General features: G+C 39.7%; 1 protein-coding gene across 3 annotated transcripts in view; it reads right to left on the minus strand.

The window, feature by feature from the left end:
- Positions 1–22,076, minus strand: part of ank2a (ankyrin 2a, neuronal) — a 123,149-nt gene that overhangs the window by 88,734 nt on the left and 12,339 nt on the right. For all 3 annotated transcript variants that reach the window (XM_078164630.1, XM_078164625.1, XM_078164624.1), the window contains exons 2-3: positions 9,773–9,874; positions 2,072–2,170 (exon numbers count right to left, since the gene is read on the minus strand). In XM_078164630.1, coding sequence (XP_078020756.1) covers positions 2,072–2,170; positions 9,773–9,874 — 201 coding nt within the window. The remainder of the gene's footprint in view (positions 1–2,071; positions 2,171–9,772; positions 9,875–22,076) is intronic.

The following is a 22,076-nucleotide window of genomic DNA, read 5'->3' on the forward strand; positions in this document are numbered from 1 at the left end:
GAATGAAAATGGGTTCTATGAGTACCCATGAGTCTCCCCTACACTTGAGAAGGCTTATTCCCAGTAAATGTTTTTTTCCTTATAATCAATGTACTCCCTCAAATTAAAGCTGTTTGTTTGTCTTTTCGAGGAAAAGGACAACTAGCCTATTTGAAGACCACTGTACAGATATACAACATATTTAAACAGGATAATTGTGGAACTCAAAACATTATATGTAGTGTACCAGTTTTAGTCTATACAAACAAGATAATTAGTAAGATTAAATGGTAAAGGTAGACCTTTTTGTTACAGAGTAAGATCCTCTTTGTTTGACCAGAAACAGACCTGAAATCGCCATTGCCAAACACACCAGACGCCAGTTAAATAAACAGTCATTTAGGTGAGTATAGAACCAGCACATTTTCACATCTGACTGTGTGAATGAGGGGTTGATTTCAACCACATCGGAGTTGGCTATTGTTGGGACAGTGGAAAGACAAACAAAGACTTTTTCTGTGAGTTTTATTTTGCTTATGTCCACTTTAAATTAAGTGAATTTCACCATCACAAAATTACTGTACATTTAAAAGAAGTCACCACTGTATGGATCCTTTCCATAATGTTGTCAGACACTTAAAATAAAAATCTGAGTCCGGTCAGTGGCCAAAACTAGCAATTTTGGGGGAGGACTAGACCAATTTTAAATTACTGCCCCACAGTCCGTGCATTAGTCAAATTTCTCTTACAGTTTACATCCATGTCTTTCTAATCAGTTCATTCTTCAGTCCAAGTAGATGTATCTGTCAAATTTTTAAAAAAACATCCACACGGTATTCTTGAGGTATCATGTAAACAAGAATGAGACAGATGAGCTCACATAGACCTTGACTTTTGACCTATGACTACCAAAATCTCATCAGTTCATTGAGTCCAACTGAATGTGTGTGCCAAATTTGAAAAAGTTTCCTCAAGCTGTTTCTTCTATTCTTGAGATATTGCATTCACGGGAATGAGATGAATGCAAGGCCACAGCGACCTTGACCTTCAACCCTTGACCACCAAAATCTAATCAGTTCATTCTCAAGTCCAAGTCAACCTTTTTGGCAAATTTGAAGAAATTCCCTTACGGCGTTCTTGAGATATCGCGTTCACAACATTGAGACTGACAAGGTCACAGTGACCTTGACCTTTGACCACCAAAAACTAATAGTTCATCGTTGACTCCAAGTGGACATTTGAAACAAATTTGAAGAAATTTCCTTGAGTTGCTCTTAGGATATCGTGTTTACAAGGACAGGACGTACTGTCACTTAGACATAAAATCATGGGAAATAGGGTCCAGGTGTAAAAATACCAAAGGTACTCTTAATATCAAAGGCCAAATTCATAGCAGTCCAAGGACATGGGCAGCGGGGTGACAGATTCTTTGGTGGTTGTTTACTGGCACTAGCTGTTAAACCTGACACATTAGACATCCACAGAGTCACATGACAAACAGCTTGCATTGCAGCTTACCCTCACTCACTCTCATCCCTCAGTCTCTTTACCAGTAAAGGTAGAATATCTAATCATGATGCACTGCAACCTTTTTCAAAACCACCTCTTTGAGTGCCGCAGTTGGCGAAACTGATTTTAATTTTTTTTATAGTCTCAATATATATTAAAACAGGAAACCATGAAAAAGAAGAAAATCTGGAAATGCACAAGACATTCATGTTAGACTTGTTGGAGAACACTTGGTTATTGTGAATATATACAGTTACAAAATTAAACTCTTCTCACATGACTTCCTTCCACTTCAATCACCCTAAGGTCCACCACCACCCTTGCAGATTGAGTTTCATAGCTCAGGAGAGAAGCAGTGATTTACATAGTACATCCGATACCACTATATATTACTTCTATTCATGCGCACTGCTTCCTGTCATCTCCTCCTCTCTCTTTTGGTCACCCAGCTGTCTCTGTCATCCCTCCCTCCATTCTTTTTTCCCCAAGTAGGGCTAAAGAGCAAACTGTGATATGCACATATCTGAAAATTTGATTAAGCATAATAACTAACAGTTATCATAATATGAATATGTGTGTGTACCTTGGTTGCTGAGTCAACAGGTGCTCCCCTCTCCAACAGCTCCTCCACTAAGTCCTTGTGTCCCTCCTTCGCTGCCAGATGTAGTGCGTTCAAACCATTCTGGAGAGAAAACAAACACAAAAAATAAGACTTCAAGAAAACACATGTGGTAAATTGATAACTGAGTGGCACTCATGGAATTATATTACAAGCATGCATCAGCTTTTGTAAATCCTATAGTGTTATGTTAAATTGCTGAAGTCTTTATGTGTCATACTGCTATGACGTAATGTGAGGTGCTGCACTGAACTACACTACATTCTATGTTATTGTGTCCATCCCATTAATATTTAGTGCAGCGGTCAATATTACGTCGGGACAATGTAATATGAAGTGGACACATTTTTTGAATCAGAAAAACGTATTTAAAAATGATTTTGCATGTGAAATATGCACTTAAAAACAAAATTTAAATCATTTTTACATTAAAAAAAATCTTACAGTGGGGTGATTTACAGTTCTAAAAATGTCACCAAAACAACAAATTAGAAGACGAGAACAGAGATGCTTATTTATAGAACTGTTTTGGGAGATCAGCACCCAGCAACTCAAATACGAGAAGTACAGTCAGAAACAATATGGCTGATTTTCCCCTCAGGCAGGTTTGGTGTGAGCATTGCATTAAAAGGCCTCTGACCCATCAACCAGAGCTACAGGTTAGTAGCAGCAAAAGGAGGAGAGCGTACATGTTTCACACTGTCAGGCAATTGCAGTCAGGACAACTGATGTATTCATACAACACCCATGCAGAAACATATTTCCTTGGCGACAGACATGTATAAACACACAGAATGATTCACCTCATCCTCATCTTCTTCCATTCTGCACCGTGTCTCTCTGAAACTAAGAGAGTATCTTAAACCGTGGCCTCTTTTTAATCCTTCAGGTTCCCTGCTCCTTTTTTCTTTCCTTTCTGTGCGTTCCCTTCCGAAATCTTTCTTTGCTCTTTTCTATTTTTCGCCTTCTTAAATGGTGCTTTAAGCTTTAAAGCTGGATTTAGAAGTGATGGAGCTCTGACCATCAATGCCGGTCCCCTGCTTCCACTGCCACTACCCCCCTGGTTTAGATCCAAGCTTCTGGGTCTGTCTGCCTTCTTCTCCCCCCCCTGCAGGGAGCCACTGTGCCTCCTGGCTGTATGAGCCCTCCTGGCACTGATGTAAAAGAGGAGCCGTTATGTTGCTTACACCTCTATCATTGCGTTCTTCCTCCCCTTGCGCACATACAACACACATGCACATACACACACTCTCTCTCTCTGAATTGCCAAATGCCAAACAGCCAAGGGGGTGTCATATTTCTGCACAGTCATAGAGGGTATGTAGGACATAACACACACACACACACACACACACACACACACACACACACGGATACTCATATTTAGAAGCTGCTGAAAATGTCAACCTTTCAAAAAGAAAAAAAAGGGGCATTCCTCAGAGGCCAAAGTATGTGTGAGTGTCTAGTCATGTGTGTCACTGTGGCAGATATATGACATGGCTTTAAAGGTTAAACATGAGAGTCACCCTAGTGTCATAGAATAAATACTTCAAAACTGAATACATGTCTTCATGCATTTAGTTCCTTTGGAATAAAAAAAATGACTGTATTACCTTATTTTGAAAAGCCACTGTAGACCCTCAATCTGAAAGCTAACTTACTGTGACACACATGACCCTGACAGGGTGAGACCTAAATTATCTGTAGAGCTAAGCTTAAACACCCTGGTTGCAGTTACCAGTTACACAACACATACCACAAAGACACACACACACGCACACACATGTCATATATATCTACCATTTAGCAACTTGTAAGCAACCGCCTTAATTAAGACACATAAAAGCTTCAAAATTCAGGAGTGGGGTATTTACTGAGGTACTTTTATGTCGTAGAACAAAGCGTGTGTTAACCACAGACTTTATTTCAGATATCTAACAAAAACCCAATTTAAAATACCCACTGACTCTGAAATGAAGGGACCAGGATGGGTAAAATGCGAACTCATTTTGGGGTTTTAGAACTCATTCCTGGGGCACTCTATAATCTGAAATTAGCATTTTAGTTACAATATAGTCGCAATTCTCAAAACCTAAGTACTGTATTGTACAATTAGCCCTTCCTAAGCCCCACCCATTTTCACTCAACATTACCCTTTCCTGTTACGCTTAGATCAGGCTGTTCTCCAGTATTGTTTGTATGTTTTCCTATGAAAAGTAATGCACTAAAATTTGTGCGTATCAAATATAACCATGAGCCAGTAATTCATGTTAACCCACGTCTGCAGTAAAGAAAGAAGTGGTGTCCTCAAGGTGCAGGTTGGGGCGGTCGATAGGTTGCAAAACACAGGACTTTTCCCAGGAGACCAGTATTTGGAACCTTGGGAACTTTGAGTCATTTTAAGGTACATGGTCAAAATGTCTCTTTCCCCACACCTAACTACAGTAACATTACTTGCCTAAACCTAACCTCTGTCTACCTCTAGGCTACATAACGTTATTCGTGGTACGCTAATTCATAGGATATTATATGAACCGTTGCATGGACATTTTTGAAAGATGTTACAGACTCATTATATGAGGACACATTGCTTGAATATGGTATGTAATAGGCTCATCTAGGTTGAATGGCAACCCAAATTTTGATGATGGTCAAAAGATGTTGCTGGAGGACTGTCACAATGTTCACAGACACATTATATATATATTCACATTGTTTGCTAATGTTGGCTAAGTAGCTAGCTAACATACAGCTACAGCAATAGCAGTTAGCCCAATATCAGATCACCAACAGCCAGGTTTGTTTACTTCTTATTTCTGTGGTCAGATTGGTTGGTTGCTGACATATTTGTCAAGATGACATGAATTATCATTCGCTAACATTCCTTTGTTAATATTATCTCTGTACACTGTGTGCCACCCCAAAGTCACTTTCAACAGTAAAGTGAGACTAACATTAGGTCAGCACCATGGTATGTCTTTAGTAATAAATACATTTATTGATCCCCAGAAGGGGAAAAGGGACACACACACTTGGCAGCAAGTCCTTAAATTAGGTGTTTAAAAAAAGGAGAAGAAAAAAGCACCAAATCATCACATTCAAAAATTTTAATCAGTAAATTGTTAACACTTTTACTTGAAAAATGACTTACATCATTCGTCCAGTATCAAATTGTTGTCAATGAATTTTTGGTTTATCAGTTAGCTGACCAACCTTTTAAGCACTATTATGGACAACATCATCATCATTAGATGATGGGTGTGGTCTTACTGAGCTTAGATGCTTGTCATACTCTCCTATAAATAAATGTTTATCAGGTTTGTGAAGTCACGATGTCAGTGTTTCTAATGTCTTCACTCCAGTAAATCATAAACCACATTACTTAGTCAGCCAGTCCATTTTCACTGCGGCGCCAACAGGCGAGATGAAACAACTTCCAAATGTTTGACCAGATGCTCTTTGCTTCATTTGTCTGAACATTCAGAGAGCTGAGTTTCAGCTTTAGCCGTCAGTTTTGAAATGGTGTACCCAGTGACACAGCAAGAATTATGCTCTATCTTATTAGAGTTTCAATCACATTTCGACCATTATGTATTCCAGGAGAGACAGGCAAAACCCACCACAGACTCACACATACACTATCTGTCACACAAACTGATCTAAATCTCCTTTACTCTGAGCTGTAAGTGAAAGCTTCATTTAGCTAATGGACGCTCAGCCCAACACAGTGATCCCTGGCAGTTTGTAGTGCTTCCTGGCAGGAGGGACACCGCTGAGCTCCGTCCAACGCAGATTAATATTCCCGCCCCTATGACCGCTGACCTTTGTTATAATCACACGTGGTAATAAATGGTCACGTTTATTTGGTGTCGTTTATGGGCCAAATTGTCAGGGGGAATGAATTTAGAGGAAAAAGAGGAAATAATGTAAATGCGTGCAGATTAAAGAGCAATACCACTCACCAAGGATTAACATTTGGGCAGATTAAAGGGGAAGTCTGGCCTTTAATTGTGAGGACATGGAAATGAAACTGCTCACATACACAATCACACTAAAGAAAGGACACACTCATATGGAACAAACTCTGTCACACACAGATAAGCCCAAAATGTACAGGTATTATATTATAAACTTTAAAAAAAAAACATACTTGCGTGCTCACAAAGTCACGCCAGTCAAAGCTGGGAGCTAATGTTTTCTGTAAAGCAGGAGTTTCATTTATCTCACTTACTCACCGCAACAGTCTGAGTGTAGATTTGGCAGACAGGGAGTGTGTCTCTTTCTCTCCATCTCTTTAACTAACTTGGACAGCCCTCTGCCCTTGGCGCCAAACTGGCCCTCGCCACCCTGTTGCTGCTTTCTAGGATCTGACTCTTTAGTTAGCAACTACTACACACCGCCAAGGGCAACACTTAAAATTCCTGTGTGACGTTCCAACTTCTCCTTCTGTCTTCCAGATGTACAGTTTGAGTTAAGTCAAGAAACTTCTGATGACATTATATCTTTTATTGTTAATTTTAGGATACAATTCCTGAATCATAACACTACAGAATATAACTGTATGTATGGTGGCTATAACACTGCAACACACTCAGTTCTAAAACAGGACATTATTCCATGACATGTGCTGTTACAAACAGTGCTAACTTTAGCCAAGGGATAACACTGTGCAAATTAGGCTAGGGCAGGATGTATTTCTTCATACCTTCATATCTTCCTGACATTTTACCCCCCCCCAAAAAAAAAATACAAAACAAATATTTATAAGCTGAGCTAAGTGATTGTACCATGTATGTATGAAGCATGTTCATTGTTTAGCCTACAATTCTGTGTTTCTAATATGCTATTACCCACTTAAACAAGTCTGGGCTTAAATACTTGTGGCCCTTAGAATACTGAATAAATATCAAATAAACGCCCATGTTGCTGGAGGATGTGATTTCACTTGTTGCCACTGCAGATACCGACACATCAGTGGGCTGAGAGGAGATGATGTGTTGAATAAAATCTTGTGGCTAACAGACAGTTTTACAGTTGGAAGACAGTCTCTCAAGATAAACGTAAATGTGGCAATACTCAAGGGCAGAGGCCTTTTTCTTTCTACTACTGCTGCAATGTTGTCCCCTCCACCAGTAGGGACTGACCTCTGGTGGCGGGTGCTGTGTACTACAGTATATTGCCTCAATACAGCATTTCCGTACCAGATTACTAGAAAGAGGAGCATCTGAATTTGTGATATACTGCTGATATGCTGATATTTGTAAATAGACGACTAAGTTACAGTAATTCAATTTGTATGTAGATACAGTGAAGTTCCTCAATTTTATAGCCACTGAATCGATTGATACATTTTTAATCTATATAGCTTCACGTCTGTTGTTGCTGTTATCAACAGAGCTCTGACTCTCTTGACTGTGATGCTGACACTACTATTATAGATAATGGATCTGTAATTGTGTGGAGTGCTTTTCCACTGACATGAATCTGATCCACCCATTTCCTTGAGCGCAATTCTGCTGCTAATCACAGGTAATGTAATACTTTTGAATCATTGCCTCGGTCTCATTTCACCATGGTAGATGTGGAAATTGGCATTTCCTTGAAATATCATTAAGCTTCAGATGGCATCACATCTACACACATGTCAATTACAACTTTCAGGATGGTCACAATAACATGAGTGCATCAAACATACTGTCAAAATCACAGCCTGGAGGAGGAATACAAGTACTGGACTTGTAAGCATGTGTTTAAGTATGTGCGTAAGCTTGTGCATGTATAGTTAGAAACTCACACACGTACATGCTCATGTTCATTTGCATTCATGTGATGTATATTTGAATGCAGCCATTGACAATGAAACTCAGGGATTTGTGCGTCTTCAAATTTTGAAGGGAGAACGTCACACTGTGCATTTATCCTCCCAATAAAAACATCAAAGTAGCAGACGATTTTTTTATTTTGACAAAATTAAAGAAATTTACAGCATATATTGATAGAGAAAATCCACAAAGTAGGTGCATAAAAATCCACCAGAATGCAGGAAATCAAGTTTTTGAAATTTTCTGACAGAGGAACCCCAGACTCCCCTGTTTCATATGTGGCCCCAGTATGTTGAAACAAAACCTATGTGCTTGAATGTACGTGTGTGTGTGTGTGTGTGTGTGCGTGCACGATCCATGTGACCAATTAATCAAGTAAAATGAGCTACAGTTACCTCATTATGAGTAACATCATATGAGCTGAGTGGAATTTATCTCTTGTGACTCTCGAATAAATACATCTACTGTGTTACAGTATATTGGCCACTCTCTCTCATAAACAGTCACACCCAAACACACACACACACACACACACACACACACACACACACACATACACAAGCAAAGTGAGAGCATCACTGGGATATATATATGAAAATGTCACTTGCATTTTTGGGCACTTGCAAGGGCTCAAATGTGATCATCTGACCCCTGACAGATACTATGAAGGGCAGGGCTCTCCTGTTGCAAAGAGGGAGCGGTGTGTGTGTTTGTGTGTGTGTGTTTGCAAGAGAGAGTTTGGAATCACAGCCCTGAAGAGTCAAGCTTCTCTCTTGGTACACAAAACAAAAGCCATGGTGCCCGTGACAACAAATAGCAGAGCTATGGGTGGGCAGTTGCCACTTTTCTGTATGCCAACCAATTACAGCCCTGTGTATAAATAGCTGCTATTACACTGCTGGAGAATTACAAAAGGCCAACAGCAATGAGACAGTACAAAATACAAGGTGCTGATGAAATGCACGCCCGCACACAACACACACAATCAGTCACACACAGTCACACTCTTTTAAGCTACCTTGTGACTTCTGTAAATCACACTGACACAGACAGGACGGGGCGGGTGTCCTGAGATCTAAGGGGAAGTATTTTACACCCTCCTAAATCCCTCCTCCCCAGTGGAAAGATGTTGAGGGTGGGTATGGGGGGTAGGGACAGCTGTCAGAGGGGCCGTCACATACGGCTGAGATTGGAGGGGAGAATGGGAGTGGTGGAGGGTGGAGGAGGAGAGTAATTGTAAATGGGAGGGTGGTTATGATCCTGTGAGGGCAGCATGGCAGGTTAAAGAATGCGCTGACTGAGCTTGGTTGCGTGATGCCGCCGTGACACAGCAGAGTGAAGGTTAGTTTCAGCAGGTTCGACAAACAGAGCAGTTGACAGCTTTGACCTACTTCTGTGACATTAACATGTGTTGTTTGTTACTTACATATGTGCTCGGTGAGGCAATAAACAGCAGATTTAAGAAAACAATTCTGGCCAGATGTGCTAAGAAAAAGTTAAGTTAGAGTTAAATTGTATGTCTATGTTGAAACTGCTGTTAAATGAACATGACAAACGTATTTATCAAATAAAACAAAAACTAGATTTATCTGAATATAAAACAGCTTGTTTTCCTACAAATATTCATTTTGCTGACAAGATCTAGACATTGATTGATGACAACAGAATGAGTAATAAAGAAGCACAACTAAGACTGTTTGTCATTAAGTCAAAGGGCTTAAGACTTAATCCTTCCATGACTTTTCGACCCTGCATTGTCTTCTGATGAGTTGTGTTGCACAGCGGGCATCACACAGTGGCGTAAGCGACAGCTGAAACAGAAAGGTCATCAAAGTTTGCTTACCTGGTTACAGGTGCTGATGTCTACTCCATTTTTCAGGAAGTCCAGGACTTTGTCAATGTTTCCCGCTCTGGCAGCCCGCAGGAAACTGGTGTTGCTGTCAGACTTGAGAGAAAAAGGAGGATGATATTAGGAACAGGAATACAAGAATGTTTTCAATTTTTGGTTTCATTAAGTTCCAGGCTGACTTTCGCTATTTCTGGTGGAGGTGGAATTATATAAAGGTAACAGTAAGAGTTAGTTCAGAACGTATTTGGGTCAGACTGTATTATAAATATGTATTAAAAAATATGGTGCATATAAACAATTTTTTTTACCCAGCACACACACACACACACACACACACACACACACACACAAGCAGTTTTCTTTTTTGGGGCTTTTTGCATTTTGTTAGATGGTACAGCTAAAGACTGTCAGGTGAGGGGCAGGACAACAAGCTCAGGGCGTCTCAGGCCACTGCTAAGGACTCCTTAGCCTTAGTACATGGGGTGCACACTCTACCAGGTGAGCTACCAGGGTGCGCACGATGGGAGTAGCTTGGGAGTAGATGGGAGTAGCTTGTTATTACTGTGCATGATTGCAATTAATTTGATATAAAAAGCTAGTACAAAGGGCTCAGAGAGTGTTTTATGGTTTTATGGAAGTAATACTTCCTGCTTGTATCAATAGTTTCTCTGAGTAGGCTCTTCTAAATTTAACCACCAGACATCTAGGCTGCACAAGCAGCTGCAACACACACACACAAACACAAACACAAACACACACCCTGAATAGTGTGCTGCATTTATGTGTATGTATATTGAGTTCCTCGGACATACGTTGAACTTCACTGGAGGTTATGTTAAAGTTGTATTTAGAAGGATAAGGGTTGGAAAATGTAGAAAATAAAAATATTCATGCTTTACAATTTATATATGTATATCTACATACATAGATACCTATATATCTATGATAGGCCAACATCGGCCAATAATAAAAGTACCACTATGTTGATATATGTAGGGCTGCAAGTAACTATTGTTTTCTTTATCAGTTAATCAGGTGATTCTTTTTTCGATTAATCAATTTAGTCCATAAAAATGTCCGAAAAGTGCATACAGACAGTTCTTAAAGCCAGAGTTAATGTCACTGTATTATGTTTTTTCAAAAAAAACCCCTCAGAAACCAAAAGAACTCAGTTGACTGTCACAATAGCAAACACAATAATTAATTTTCTGTCACTCAACAAATCAATATATCGACTAATATGAATATTTACAAAGATATTACTTCATCAGATTAATGAAGCTTCTGTTCTGCTAAATGAAAGCCATACTACTTTTGTAAAGAACTAAGGGGTGAGTTAATTTCAGAGGGTGTTGACAAGGTTGTAACCTGTCATCGGTCTTAGGACACTAACATGTCAATCAAACACCACTGCGTGTTAATGTGTGAGGTCAGCAGCACAATCAAACTCCTCATCACACGTCTGTGATGAGTACACACTCGTTTGGGATCAAAGGTCAAACCTCTCACATGGGATGTCACCACACAAACACAGACACAATCACCAGCAGCACAGCAAAGAGATTAACACAACACGCTTTCTTGAAAACTTCATCGACATGACAGAAAAGACATAAGCTGATGAACCATGCTTCTTTCTCCACCTCTTACCAGTGAATCATCATCTTCAGATCCAGAGTCAGCGGCTCCGTAGTAGTCAGAGTGATGGTTTAAATCGTTGTCACTCCCAGTGGTCTTTAAAGCTTTATCTGATCCACAGGCCTTACATGTTGCTGCATTGCCCATGGTTACCATACAGTTAATAACTTCCCAGCTACACCTAAAAAACTGTGGCCTTTCTTCCCTTCACTTCACTCACTGTATGGTGTTCTATGGTCCAATCCCTGCAGTTTTTCACTTTACGTCCTTAGGTAAAAGCCTCACCGGCCCACTTTCCTGACACTTAGCTGCATCAATCAGTCTTACATTCCATTAAATCTGTCCACATCTTCACTTACTTTACTATTACCACCATCCTTTCCCCTCACGGTGCCCTTTTATCTCTTGCCCAGCAAACTCTCTTCCGCCTTAGATACCTCTGCCTCTGTCTTACTGTGTGAGCTGCCAAGGCCCAGTCCTGCCTACTACTCCTCTAGCTCTCCTTTAACCCTCACTGTCTCTCCCGCCTTGGCTATTTTTACCCTCCCAGACCCACTCCTCAATGAAGACCACAACCCCTTGCTGTGTGTACCCCGGGTGGGGTTCATGACAGCTGGGTTTGAGTCTGGCTGGAGACCGCATGGCTTGTTGCACTCTCCAGGAACGTCAAAGGGTCATAATATAGTGACAGATGTTGAGCCTGAAGACAGTACTCAGATCACTTTACGCAAACCTTTGAAAACATTGTTCATAGGAGAATGTAGAAAACGTCTGATATGTATGTATGTAAGACATGCCTCAGAAAACTTGACACCTTTTACCCGTGTGCATAGAGTTTCATCTCAGCACATGCTTTTACAGCCACCATTGCAGAATATTCCAGATGCTAGTTCATACTTTGGATAACACAGTTACATACCTTTTCGGATCACAAATGCACATTATAACAGACCTGCAAACACGTATGTTTGTAATTGTCTGCCTGTGTTGACGTATGCTTTTTTCTGGTCACTTCATGTTGCCTCTCTGCCAAGCAAACACACTCAACAGAGATTGGATTGACTGAGAACCAGCTGTAATCTCTGTATCTGCACAGGATTTGACCTGCAGTTGGTCATGTAACAGAGGATACTGGATTATACACTGACTATACTGTGTCCAAGTCTGTGCTTCCATTGGAGGAACACCAAAACTCTACTCAGTATCATAAATATCTCATTAGCAGGCACAGCTGCATTTATGTTACTTTATAAGGCCACTTATGGTTATTTTTTTTATCACTGTCATGGCCTGTATTATTACACACAATAATAACTTGATGGGGAGAAGTGTTGCCAAACAAAGGATCCCAATAAAGTGCGTGGCAGTATGTTTCTGTGAAGATTAGACCACTGGATCTATTTGAAGGTCATTACATCTCTAACCACTATTACTAACTAACTGTTAGTTGTAGATCTGATTGGCGGGCATAAATTAAAACTGTTAACTAGACCAGCTCAAATGTTGCTTTATTCAACAGCTACATCAGCATTCTGAATCAGCACTGAAGGTTTAAGGCAAAGTATTGAGCGCAAGTTGGAGCCCAACACAGAATCACTCTAGTTAGATACATGAAACAGATGAAAATAGACACAAGTTAAGTGGCAGACAGTTTAATCAGGCTGATGTCTGTGCTCATAAGGCCGATAACAAAAATGTCTGCAGACACATTGCAGGCCCTGCTTATACCTGGTATTTACATGCCTTTTGGGGGATCTGATCAGAAGTGGACAGTGCAAAATATAAGTCTGAATAACCACCAAGACGCATTGTGATCGCATCACTCAAACCACTTGTTAAGGTGGTGTGGGACACATTTGACCATATATCTTTTGTAGTGTAAATGCTATTGCATCCCGATGTGCCCCTGACAAGGACTGTAACTTACCCATTTTATGCTGAGTTGGACAGAGTGTTATGTGACCATCTATCATTTTGCCCAATGGAAGGAGATGTGTTGAATTCTGCTAACAGCCACACATCCAGCTGTACTAACACAACCACTACTGTAGCTAGCAAGCATGCTAGCTACAGTAGTGGTTGTGTTAGTACAGACACAGATGTGAACAACGATGTATCTCAGCTGTCCACTTCTGTTCAGATCACTAAAACACATGCTAATACCTGGTCTAAACAAGCTCTCAGTCTAGCTTTTTGATTTGAGAGAAAGTTATTCATGTTTACTCCGATTTTATGACCGTCTGAGACCATAAGAATGATGAGTATAAATTTTGAAAATGAGCTTAGCTACCCTTCAAAGTCACCATATTTTTTGTTTTATCCAAACAATGCTCAAAACCCCAAATAAATCAGTTCACTGTTACATACAGTAAGACCAGGCAATCCTCTCATCTGTTTTAATTAATTTTCTGTCAATCAAAAAACTGATTTATCAACAAATAATGAACATTTACAAAAACATTACTTCACCAAATTTATGGTGTTTCTGTTCTTTTGCTTTTGAGGAAAACAGATGAGTAAAAATGGTGGTAGACTGATAAAAACAAAAAAAGGTCTGCAGACACATCTCATTGTTCTCTGACACTGTATTATGGGGGCAGCCCAACCTGCCTCACTTAAAAATATAGTTATTAAAAAATAAATTTGACATTTAATGTTGAAATAATGTGCCCTTATCATGTATAGTTCACGTATTGCATTAATGAATGTTGCAGTGTTATTTCTGCGTAAGCTGAGACAGTGTAGAATTTAACAGTGTTAAAGAAATGTTCATTTAAGTTCAGCACCTTTGTGGCTCATTTATTATTGACCTAATATAATTATAACACATATCAGTAGACCACTAGTAAAAACTGTTTAAAGCAGAGGCATGTTGAAAAACCCAGCAAACACTTCCTGTGTAGACCTGCTGTAACCAAACTAAAGGTTAATTAGCAACAAGTCTGCTTCAAATAGTGATGATGTATTTGTCAGTGATAACATATTTTTTTTTAGAAAAAATCTAGTTCTTTACTTGGTGGTAAATGAATCTGGTAATCTACCCAACATATTCTTTTATCTCAAACATTACCAGAATGTTGCTACAAGGTCTCAACATGTGAGCCTTTGTCACATCTGTCATCTACTCCACCATCATCCATCTCCCACTACAGGATAAATCATCTGAGAGGACAGCTGGACAGCAGCAGCAGCAGCAGCACACTGCACAGTCAACCATATCCACATTCCAACCCCCACAGCCCACTCTCACACACAATGGCCCAACACCAACGTTTATACAACACTCTAAAGTCTGAAAGAGTATGTGCTGTTGAAAATGTGAGATGCACAATACATGACACAAAGTTGTTAACATAATTGTGTCAGGAGATTATATGCGTTTTACCTGCCGCTTACGTTCAGCTCTCTCTCGGTGACGTCTCCTCCTCTCCCTGGCTTTCTGTAGAGCTCTGTACTCTGGATTTGCCTCAAGCTCACGAGCTTTCTTCAGGTGAGCCGCAGCATGGGCCATGACTTCACCTTCCTACCTTCTTTTGTCTCAAAAAGTAGTTTTACTAGGTTACACTTTAACTTTCATACGTCCTTCACAAACAGTAAAGACCACATAACCACATAACCTTTGGAAATGCTAAAAAACTGTGTTTTACTGTCTGAATTTTAAAAAGTTATTAAGCCTCAATCATGTTGTGTAAACACTGTGCTACGTTACATGAAGAAAAGCAACACATTTTGGTTAATTTTCCAAATAATTAAAAGAAATCCACCGTCAAAGTAAAGTTCATCTGAACACCTCAAATTAAATCCTATAAATGCTCCAAAAAAGATCCCATCTTCAAGGTGACACTGGAAATAAATGACAGATGGGTATTACTCCCCTCCTCTTCAATTATCCTATTTTCTTTGCTTCAGTCTTCACTCATCTTCGCAGAAAGATCAGGAGGAAAATCCGCTTTTGTCCCCCAATACCAAGCCAGCGAACAGCTGGATTTTGACATTCTCACAAAAAAAAAAAAAAAAAAATGCTCAGAGGTCCACACATCCATACATGCCAACTGAACCATTCACAAATATGAGAGGCAATGACTGAAAAGGGTTGCTGAATGATGAGACCCATCGGCTTACTCACCACATGTCCCAACACACACACATGTTCATGAAAACCCTACTCCATGTGAACAGATGTGGCCACAAAGCGTGTGTGTGTGTGTGTGTGTGTGTGTGTGTGGGTGCATGTGCATGCACGTGAGTGTTACTGTGTATGTGAGGAAAGTGTTTATTGTGTAAAGGGTTTAGGAGGGCTGCATGCCAACAGCCAGCTGACAGCCACCCTTGCTGCTGCAGCAAAAAATGCACTCTGTCCTGAGGGAAAGGGGGACAAATGAGGAGAAGGAAAGGTTATTGGGTGAGGAGGGAGGATGGGATGGATTAGAGGGGGAGAAAAGGATACAACAGGGGAAATGAGGTGAATATTAAAGTCATTTTGTGAAGAACTTTCCGATGTTGGTGCTCCTCAGGTGGTAGCATAAGGAAAGGTACACCCCATGGATCTGACCTAGGGACACTGAAATAAATGAGCTTAACCTCCTGAGACCCAAACTTTTGTTTACTATGCGTTTTTATTTTCTCCTAGCTATTTGGGATCAGTAGGACTAGATAAGTATAAAAAACAGAACAATGTCAACAATAATTAAGCCCCAGTGTCCTTAAATGTGACAATCATAAAGTCCCAAAGTCTTTATACGAGAACTTCCAAATTAACAGTGTCTTAGTTTGTTACTGTTGCTAAAATTGGTCAAATGTGTTGCCATATCAAACTACAAACACTGTTAATCACAAATAAACAAGTTTCAACCACAAAATGTGATCAGGTTTTGGACCTTGTCCACTTTTGTGATGGGATCAGCTGGAGACTGACCTGGCAGAGATGGCTGACATCTTGTTTTTACATAGATTCTTACTACCACTAGATGGCACAATAAGTGTCCATGAATGGGACAATAGGATTAAGCTAAGTAGAATTAAGTATAAGGTCAAGTAAACCCAAAATGTAATGTCCTCATACGAGGACACGGGGTCTCAGAGGTTTAAGTACATTTTTGACTGACTAATTGGCAGAAATAAGATCCAGTTTTTGGGTATTTGCAAAGGTTCAACCAACAAGTCAAATTAATGGAAACAATACAGGTACAGGGCTGGGCAATATATCAATATTATATCAATATTGTCATATGAGTCTAGATGATGTCTTAAATTTTTAATATCCCCGTATCCTAAATGTCCATGTCATGTCTTTATGTCTGAGCCTTTCAGTGCTTGACATAACTTGATATTTCCAACATGGTTATTTCATGTTATATATAAGGCAACGATGTGCATATTATATGATTCTTATAATCTTTTAACTTGGGCTGATCAGTATCTCAATATTATATCAATATTGTGATATGAGACTTGGTATTGTCTTAGATTTTGGATATCTTAATAATGTAGTCTTTTCCAAGTTTAAAGGCTGCTTTACAGTAAAGTGATGTAATTTTCTGAATTTTCTGAGCTTTTACCCACTTATTCATTATATTCACATTACTGATGATTATATATAAAAAATCTCAATGTGTAAATATTTTGTGAGAGCATTAATAGTCAACCCTACAATATTAATGCAATATCCATATTGAGGTATCTGGGCAAAAATATCAAGATATGTGATTTTTTTTTCATATTGCCCAGCTCTATGTCATCATAAATTATGTCAAACAATTAGCTGGATTTCTTGTGTCATTTTAACATTTGTGCAAAAAAAATATTTCTACTATGCACAACAAAGAAGACAGTACAAGAGAAAGTGAGATACTCTGGGACATAGAGAGGACATAAAATTAAAACAAAGTTGATTACATAAATTAAAACAATAATAGCAGTATCTGCACAGAAGACAAAAAAGAGTGGGGAGGAAGAGAGACAGGGTGAACTTGGGTACAGGCTGTCCTGTGAGCAAGCAGAGAAGATGGGACACACCACTCGGTCCAGAGGGGGATCAGTGAGCAGTGAGCGCAGAGCAGTGGCTCCCAGTCACCTACAACTTACAGGCTTCCCCCTGCGTGAGGGGAAAATGGGTCAGTCTGAATCTCAACTGCACTGCACCGTCGGTACTGGTGTCTGATGGAATATGATTTGACAGCTTGTGCGTGTGTGTGTGTGTGTGTGTGTGTCCACCAACCAGCAGACGGTTGTCAAGGTCTCCCTCTGTCAATGCAGCTAATGTTAGGAGTTTGAAATTTCAGCACCAGGGACAGGGGCACTATCTCACACCTCTATTCACACATTTTGCCTGATGTGTTTTAACAGGCTCAGACAACAACAACAACAACAACAACAACAATAACTTCAGCAACATCTCTTTGGTGATCATGAATGGGTCAGATCTGCTGAATCTCACACACACACTGTAATGCTGTCTAAAATGCTCTACCCTGGTGCATACAGCCCGACCGCTTCATTCAGCTCCATAATGATGCCGTTTGAACATTTCTGCGGTTGTGTTCTGCTCCTCTGGCACTCTCTGCTGGTGGAACAAAGAATAAGGCATTTCTTTCTTAAGGCAACAGCTAGATATCTTTAACACAAAATCATAAAAAATAGAAGTAACAGAACATTAATACAGAGATAATGACTGTAAAAAATAGAAGAAGGAATTTCTTTTTACTTCTGATTCTTTTGCATCATTATTCCATGATACTGAAATTCCAAAGATAATTATAAAAAAAAAAAAAATCCTCAGATCTACCTGTTCATTTTTGAGGATAAAAGTTTAAATATCTTTACCTATCAGAAAAGGAGGGTGGCTGGGGTGTGACTTTTTTTTTTTATTTTATGTTGTTGTTTTTTGACCCTCTCTGTGAAGCTCTAAGGCTTCAGCTTCCCTGGCTGAATTGGGGAAAATGCCTGACCCTGCCTCAACCATAAATGTGTTTATTTTTTTATTTTTAGCCAAATTTAAAATTATACATAGAATAAAGTGATTTTGAAGGAATATTAATTGTTTTAAGCTCAGGTTTGGTTATATTTTTTTTTCTGACTGAAGCGTTTGTTGCATATAATGTGTCCAAGGACTGTCGAAAATGTGAAAATCCAACTATGATTTTTGGTTTCACAGTTTCTGGCTATGACAAATGGTGTCATTTTGGTCATTTTTAAAGAAAACATGCCTTCAGGTTTGGAAGGCCCCCTAACCCAAACCCGTTTTAACCCCAACCTAACCTCAACCCCTCCCCTAAACCAAAATAATAATTTAAAAAAAAACAAAAAAAAAACCCAAGTCCCTTCCATGTCCTGAATAATTTATTTGACATGCCTCCCCCTTTTAGCACCACCCCTCCCCCCTCATAAACAACAAACAGTCCCTAAGAAAACCTTCCCCATGACATAGTACAGTATACTGTACAATGCAAGCAAATCTACACTTCTAAAAGTGACCACTGCTGTACTGTATTTCTCAAGTTACAGCTTTAGCAGACACAATCTATAAGCTTATTGATCAGCGTGTTAGTTGAGCCTGAAACACTGTTCTTACAGTAATATAGTTACAGTTGTGTGTGTGTGTGTGTGTGTGTGTGTGTGTGTGTGCGCACAGTATGTTTTTATTAATGCTAACTTTCCAGTGTCTATGCATCAGCAGAGGCTGATCGATGACCCCTATTGATCCCTTCCATCACTCGTGCAAGATAATGAGGATCAAGGAAATACATTATAAACTAAAGTGTGTGTGTATGTGTGTGTGCGTGTGTGTGTGTCCATTTAGGAGTCAGATTACATTGAGGGGGTGCTCTGAGGAGAGCTGATGTGAGCTCTTGTTTCTGTTGTTTTAGTGGATCTCATGCATAGGGAGGGGTTAATGGTCTGCTTTTCATTTTATGGATCCAAAGGCTTTTATATGGCCCATTAGGACTCTATGATAGACAGATACGGGCGACGCAGAGACCAGCATCCATATCACTGCACGTGCCTGTTCATGTGCTTCAAATTGCGAGTGGATGTGTATGTAGGTTTATATATTAAAATGTAGGGGAGAGTGGGGTTGGTTGACACATTTTTGTATCGACATGAAACCTGTTACTCACAGACCACTTGAACAGCAATGAACATAATTTGATCCCTGAACAGATACATGTATCTGACAATAATTTATGGTTGTCGATGTTCTGGGACGCCGTGTCAACCTCAGCCTGTTTCATGTAGTGTCTGTTTTCAAAATACACTTCTGTTTTCACAGGAAATGTACAGTCTGCATACAGTCTCTTTCAAAATAAACACACAGTACAACACCGTGAATTGACGTTTTTTTCCTTCAACAACAAACTCACATGATTACATTTCGCTAACACATGCACGTGGTTGAGCTTAGGAAAAAAGAAAAGGGTTTGGCTTTACAATCTTACAGGAAGCCAACACCAGCCTCCCAGGTGAAAGTCGGTAGTTGTTGGACCCACCCATCACCCCACCCACCTGCAACTACTAGGACTTCCGCTGCCTCAACTTTCGCTGTTGTCCTGCTGCGTTTCTCCTTGACACCGCCCGGTGCCATTAAACAATAACAGCGACCGGCGGCGTATCATACCGACGTCAAAGGACTGCTTTCTTTTGTCTGTGTCTGATGCCGGAAGTCACTGACCAAACCCCAGTTTTTGATGACTTCGGAGTGAGACTAGGTTGGTCTTCCAAGTCTTCATTTCAGTGGCTTAGTGTGGTTACCATAGGCTACATTTAGCTTATTGGTTCATGAAGACTATTGTGTTTGTTTCATTTTGAAAAGAAAGAAAGAAGGAAAGAAAGGCAACAAGTCAATAACAACAACTTGAGAGTAATAAAAAAGTTAAACAGTTGAACTTGTCAGGGGTTTAAACATAGGCCTATACCAAGTTCCTGCAGAAAAGATATACCTCTACTCTGAGTGCCCTGAAAAATTGTGCAGATTGACAAATAATAAAGTTATTTAATTTAATTTAAAGAGATGCTTGGAGGCTTTTTAATGATGACAAATTACAAAATTAACATGTTTTACCATCTTCATGTTTATTCTTTGTCATTTGTGTTTAATTTTCCAATAACAAATATTGAGAATTCAATACTGCTCTATTCAGTTCTTTCTCTGAACTCCATTATCAAGCACAAGAAAAGTAACTTTTATAAATGAATACTGTGTAAAAAAACAAAACAAACTGTGACAGATTGCCTATTCACAACCTGCTTGTCTCTGCAAGTTCATTTTCATATCATACTCAGCATGAACTAAAATGAACCGGTGGCTGCCGGGGAGAGGGTTGAAATGTGTTTATCGATTTAATGATATGCTTTGGAACATAATTAGCTGTAATGTAAAGTACATCATTTGTAGTAAATTAGCTAAAACATACAAACTCACCAGTGTGTTTCTCTAACTCATCTCCGCTCCTGGGAGCCGGTATTTGTTTTTGCTTTGTTTGTTATTTCTATGGTTGTTTTGGATATTGCTGCTGTTGTTGTTTATGATTTGTCTGCCTGCTAATGGAGCTCCAGTGCTGCTGACTAGTGGAGTTCTGCCAGTGATGAGTGTCTGACAGCATATAATGCATGTGGAATTTAATGCAGGGAGGATCTTTCTGTTTGAGATGACTCATTTAGACTTCTAGAAGCTCATACATTTTTCATGACCGCAATTTTCAATCCCCTCCCCACTGTGTCTCACTGAGAAATGCTAGTTTGCATTAGTGCTTACATCTGTTTGGTTTAAGCGACGCATTAGGCTTATGTTAACCTGGTGAGTGAGCGTGTGAGTGGCTGAAAGGTCTTTCTGGGAGTAATACTGTACAGTCAAAGGCCTAAATCCCTTGTGCTTCACCAACAACCTCTGGACACGAGGCAGATACAGTGGACTGGAAGGCCAGAACCAAAGAGACCCAGCTACTTCCCACGCTTTAAAGCATTTTAAATTACTATCAACACAAGTGAATCATTTACCAAGGGCCATTAGATGCTGGCCAAGAAAACTCCTGCACAGAAGACAAAACGTACAATGCCAACTTGTCAAACAACAACACATTCTTTTCCAGAGAAAGCTCAGGTCTGAATAGTTTAGTCAATTTCTGGTGTTGAGAAATGTTATGTTCTATCACAGAGATGTCAGCGCTCAAAAGAATAGTTCCCAGGAACAGCGCCTGGGGAGAAACAGTTCCAGTGCATAACTCCCTGTAAATCCACAGCTTGTCATTTTTACATTTGAGCTTGTGCATGGATTAAACAAACAAAATGCCATGGTTACTTTGTGAGCATAACAGATGCTGGTAGGTGTATTTTGGAGCTTTGAAGAGAGCTACACTAATTGTTTCCCCCTGCATCCCATCTTTATGCTAAGCTAATTAACTCTTGGCTCCAGCTCCATACCTTCCCATTAAAGCAAAGTGAAATCTGTTTTGGTATGCTTTTAGCCTATCACAGTCAGCCGTGGTAAGTAAGACCTGCAGCCTTTGCTTCACTTTATTTTCTTTCATGGCTTCTTAATAATGACAGCACATCCAGAAATCTGGAGGAATATTTTTGTATAAGTCAATGCTCAAGACAAAACAAGAGGTCTGCAGCACTCACACTGAACTTTAGACTATACACATACGAACACACACTTATTCTT

The sequence above is a fragment of the Epinephelus lanceolatus genome, chromosome 3 (genome assembly GCF_041903045.1).
Source record: "Epinephelus lanceolatus isolate andai-2023 chromosome 3, ASM4190304v1, whole genome shotgun sequence".
NCBI lineage: Eukaryota > Metazoa > Chordata > Actinopteri > Perciformes > Serranidae > Epinephelus > Epinephelus lanceolatus.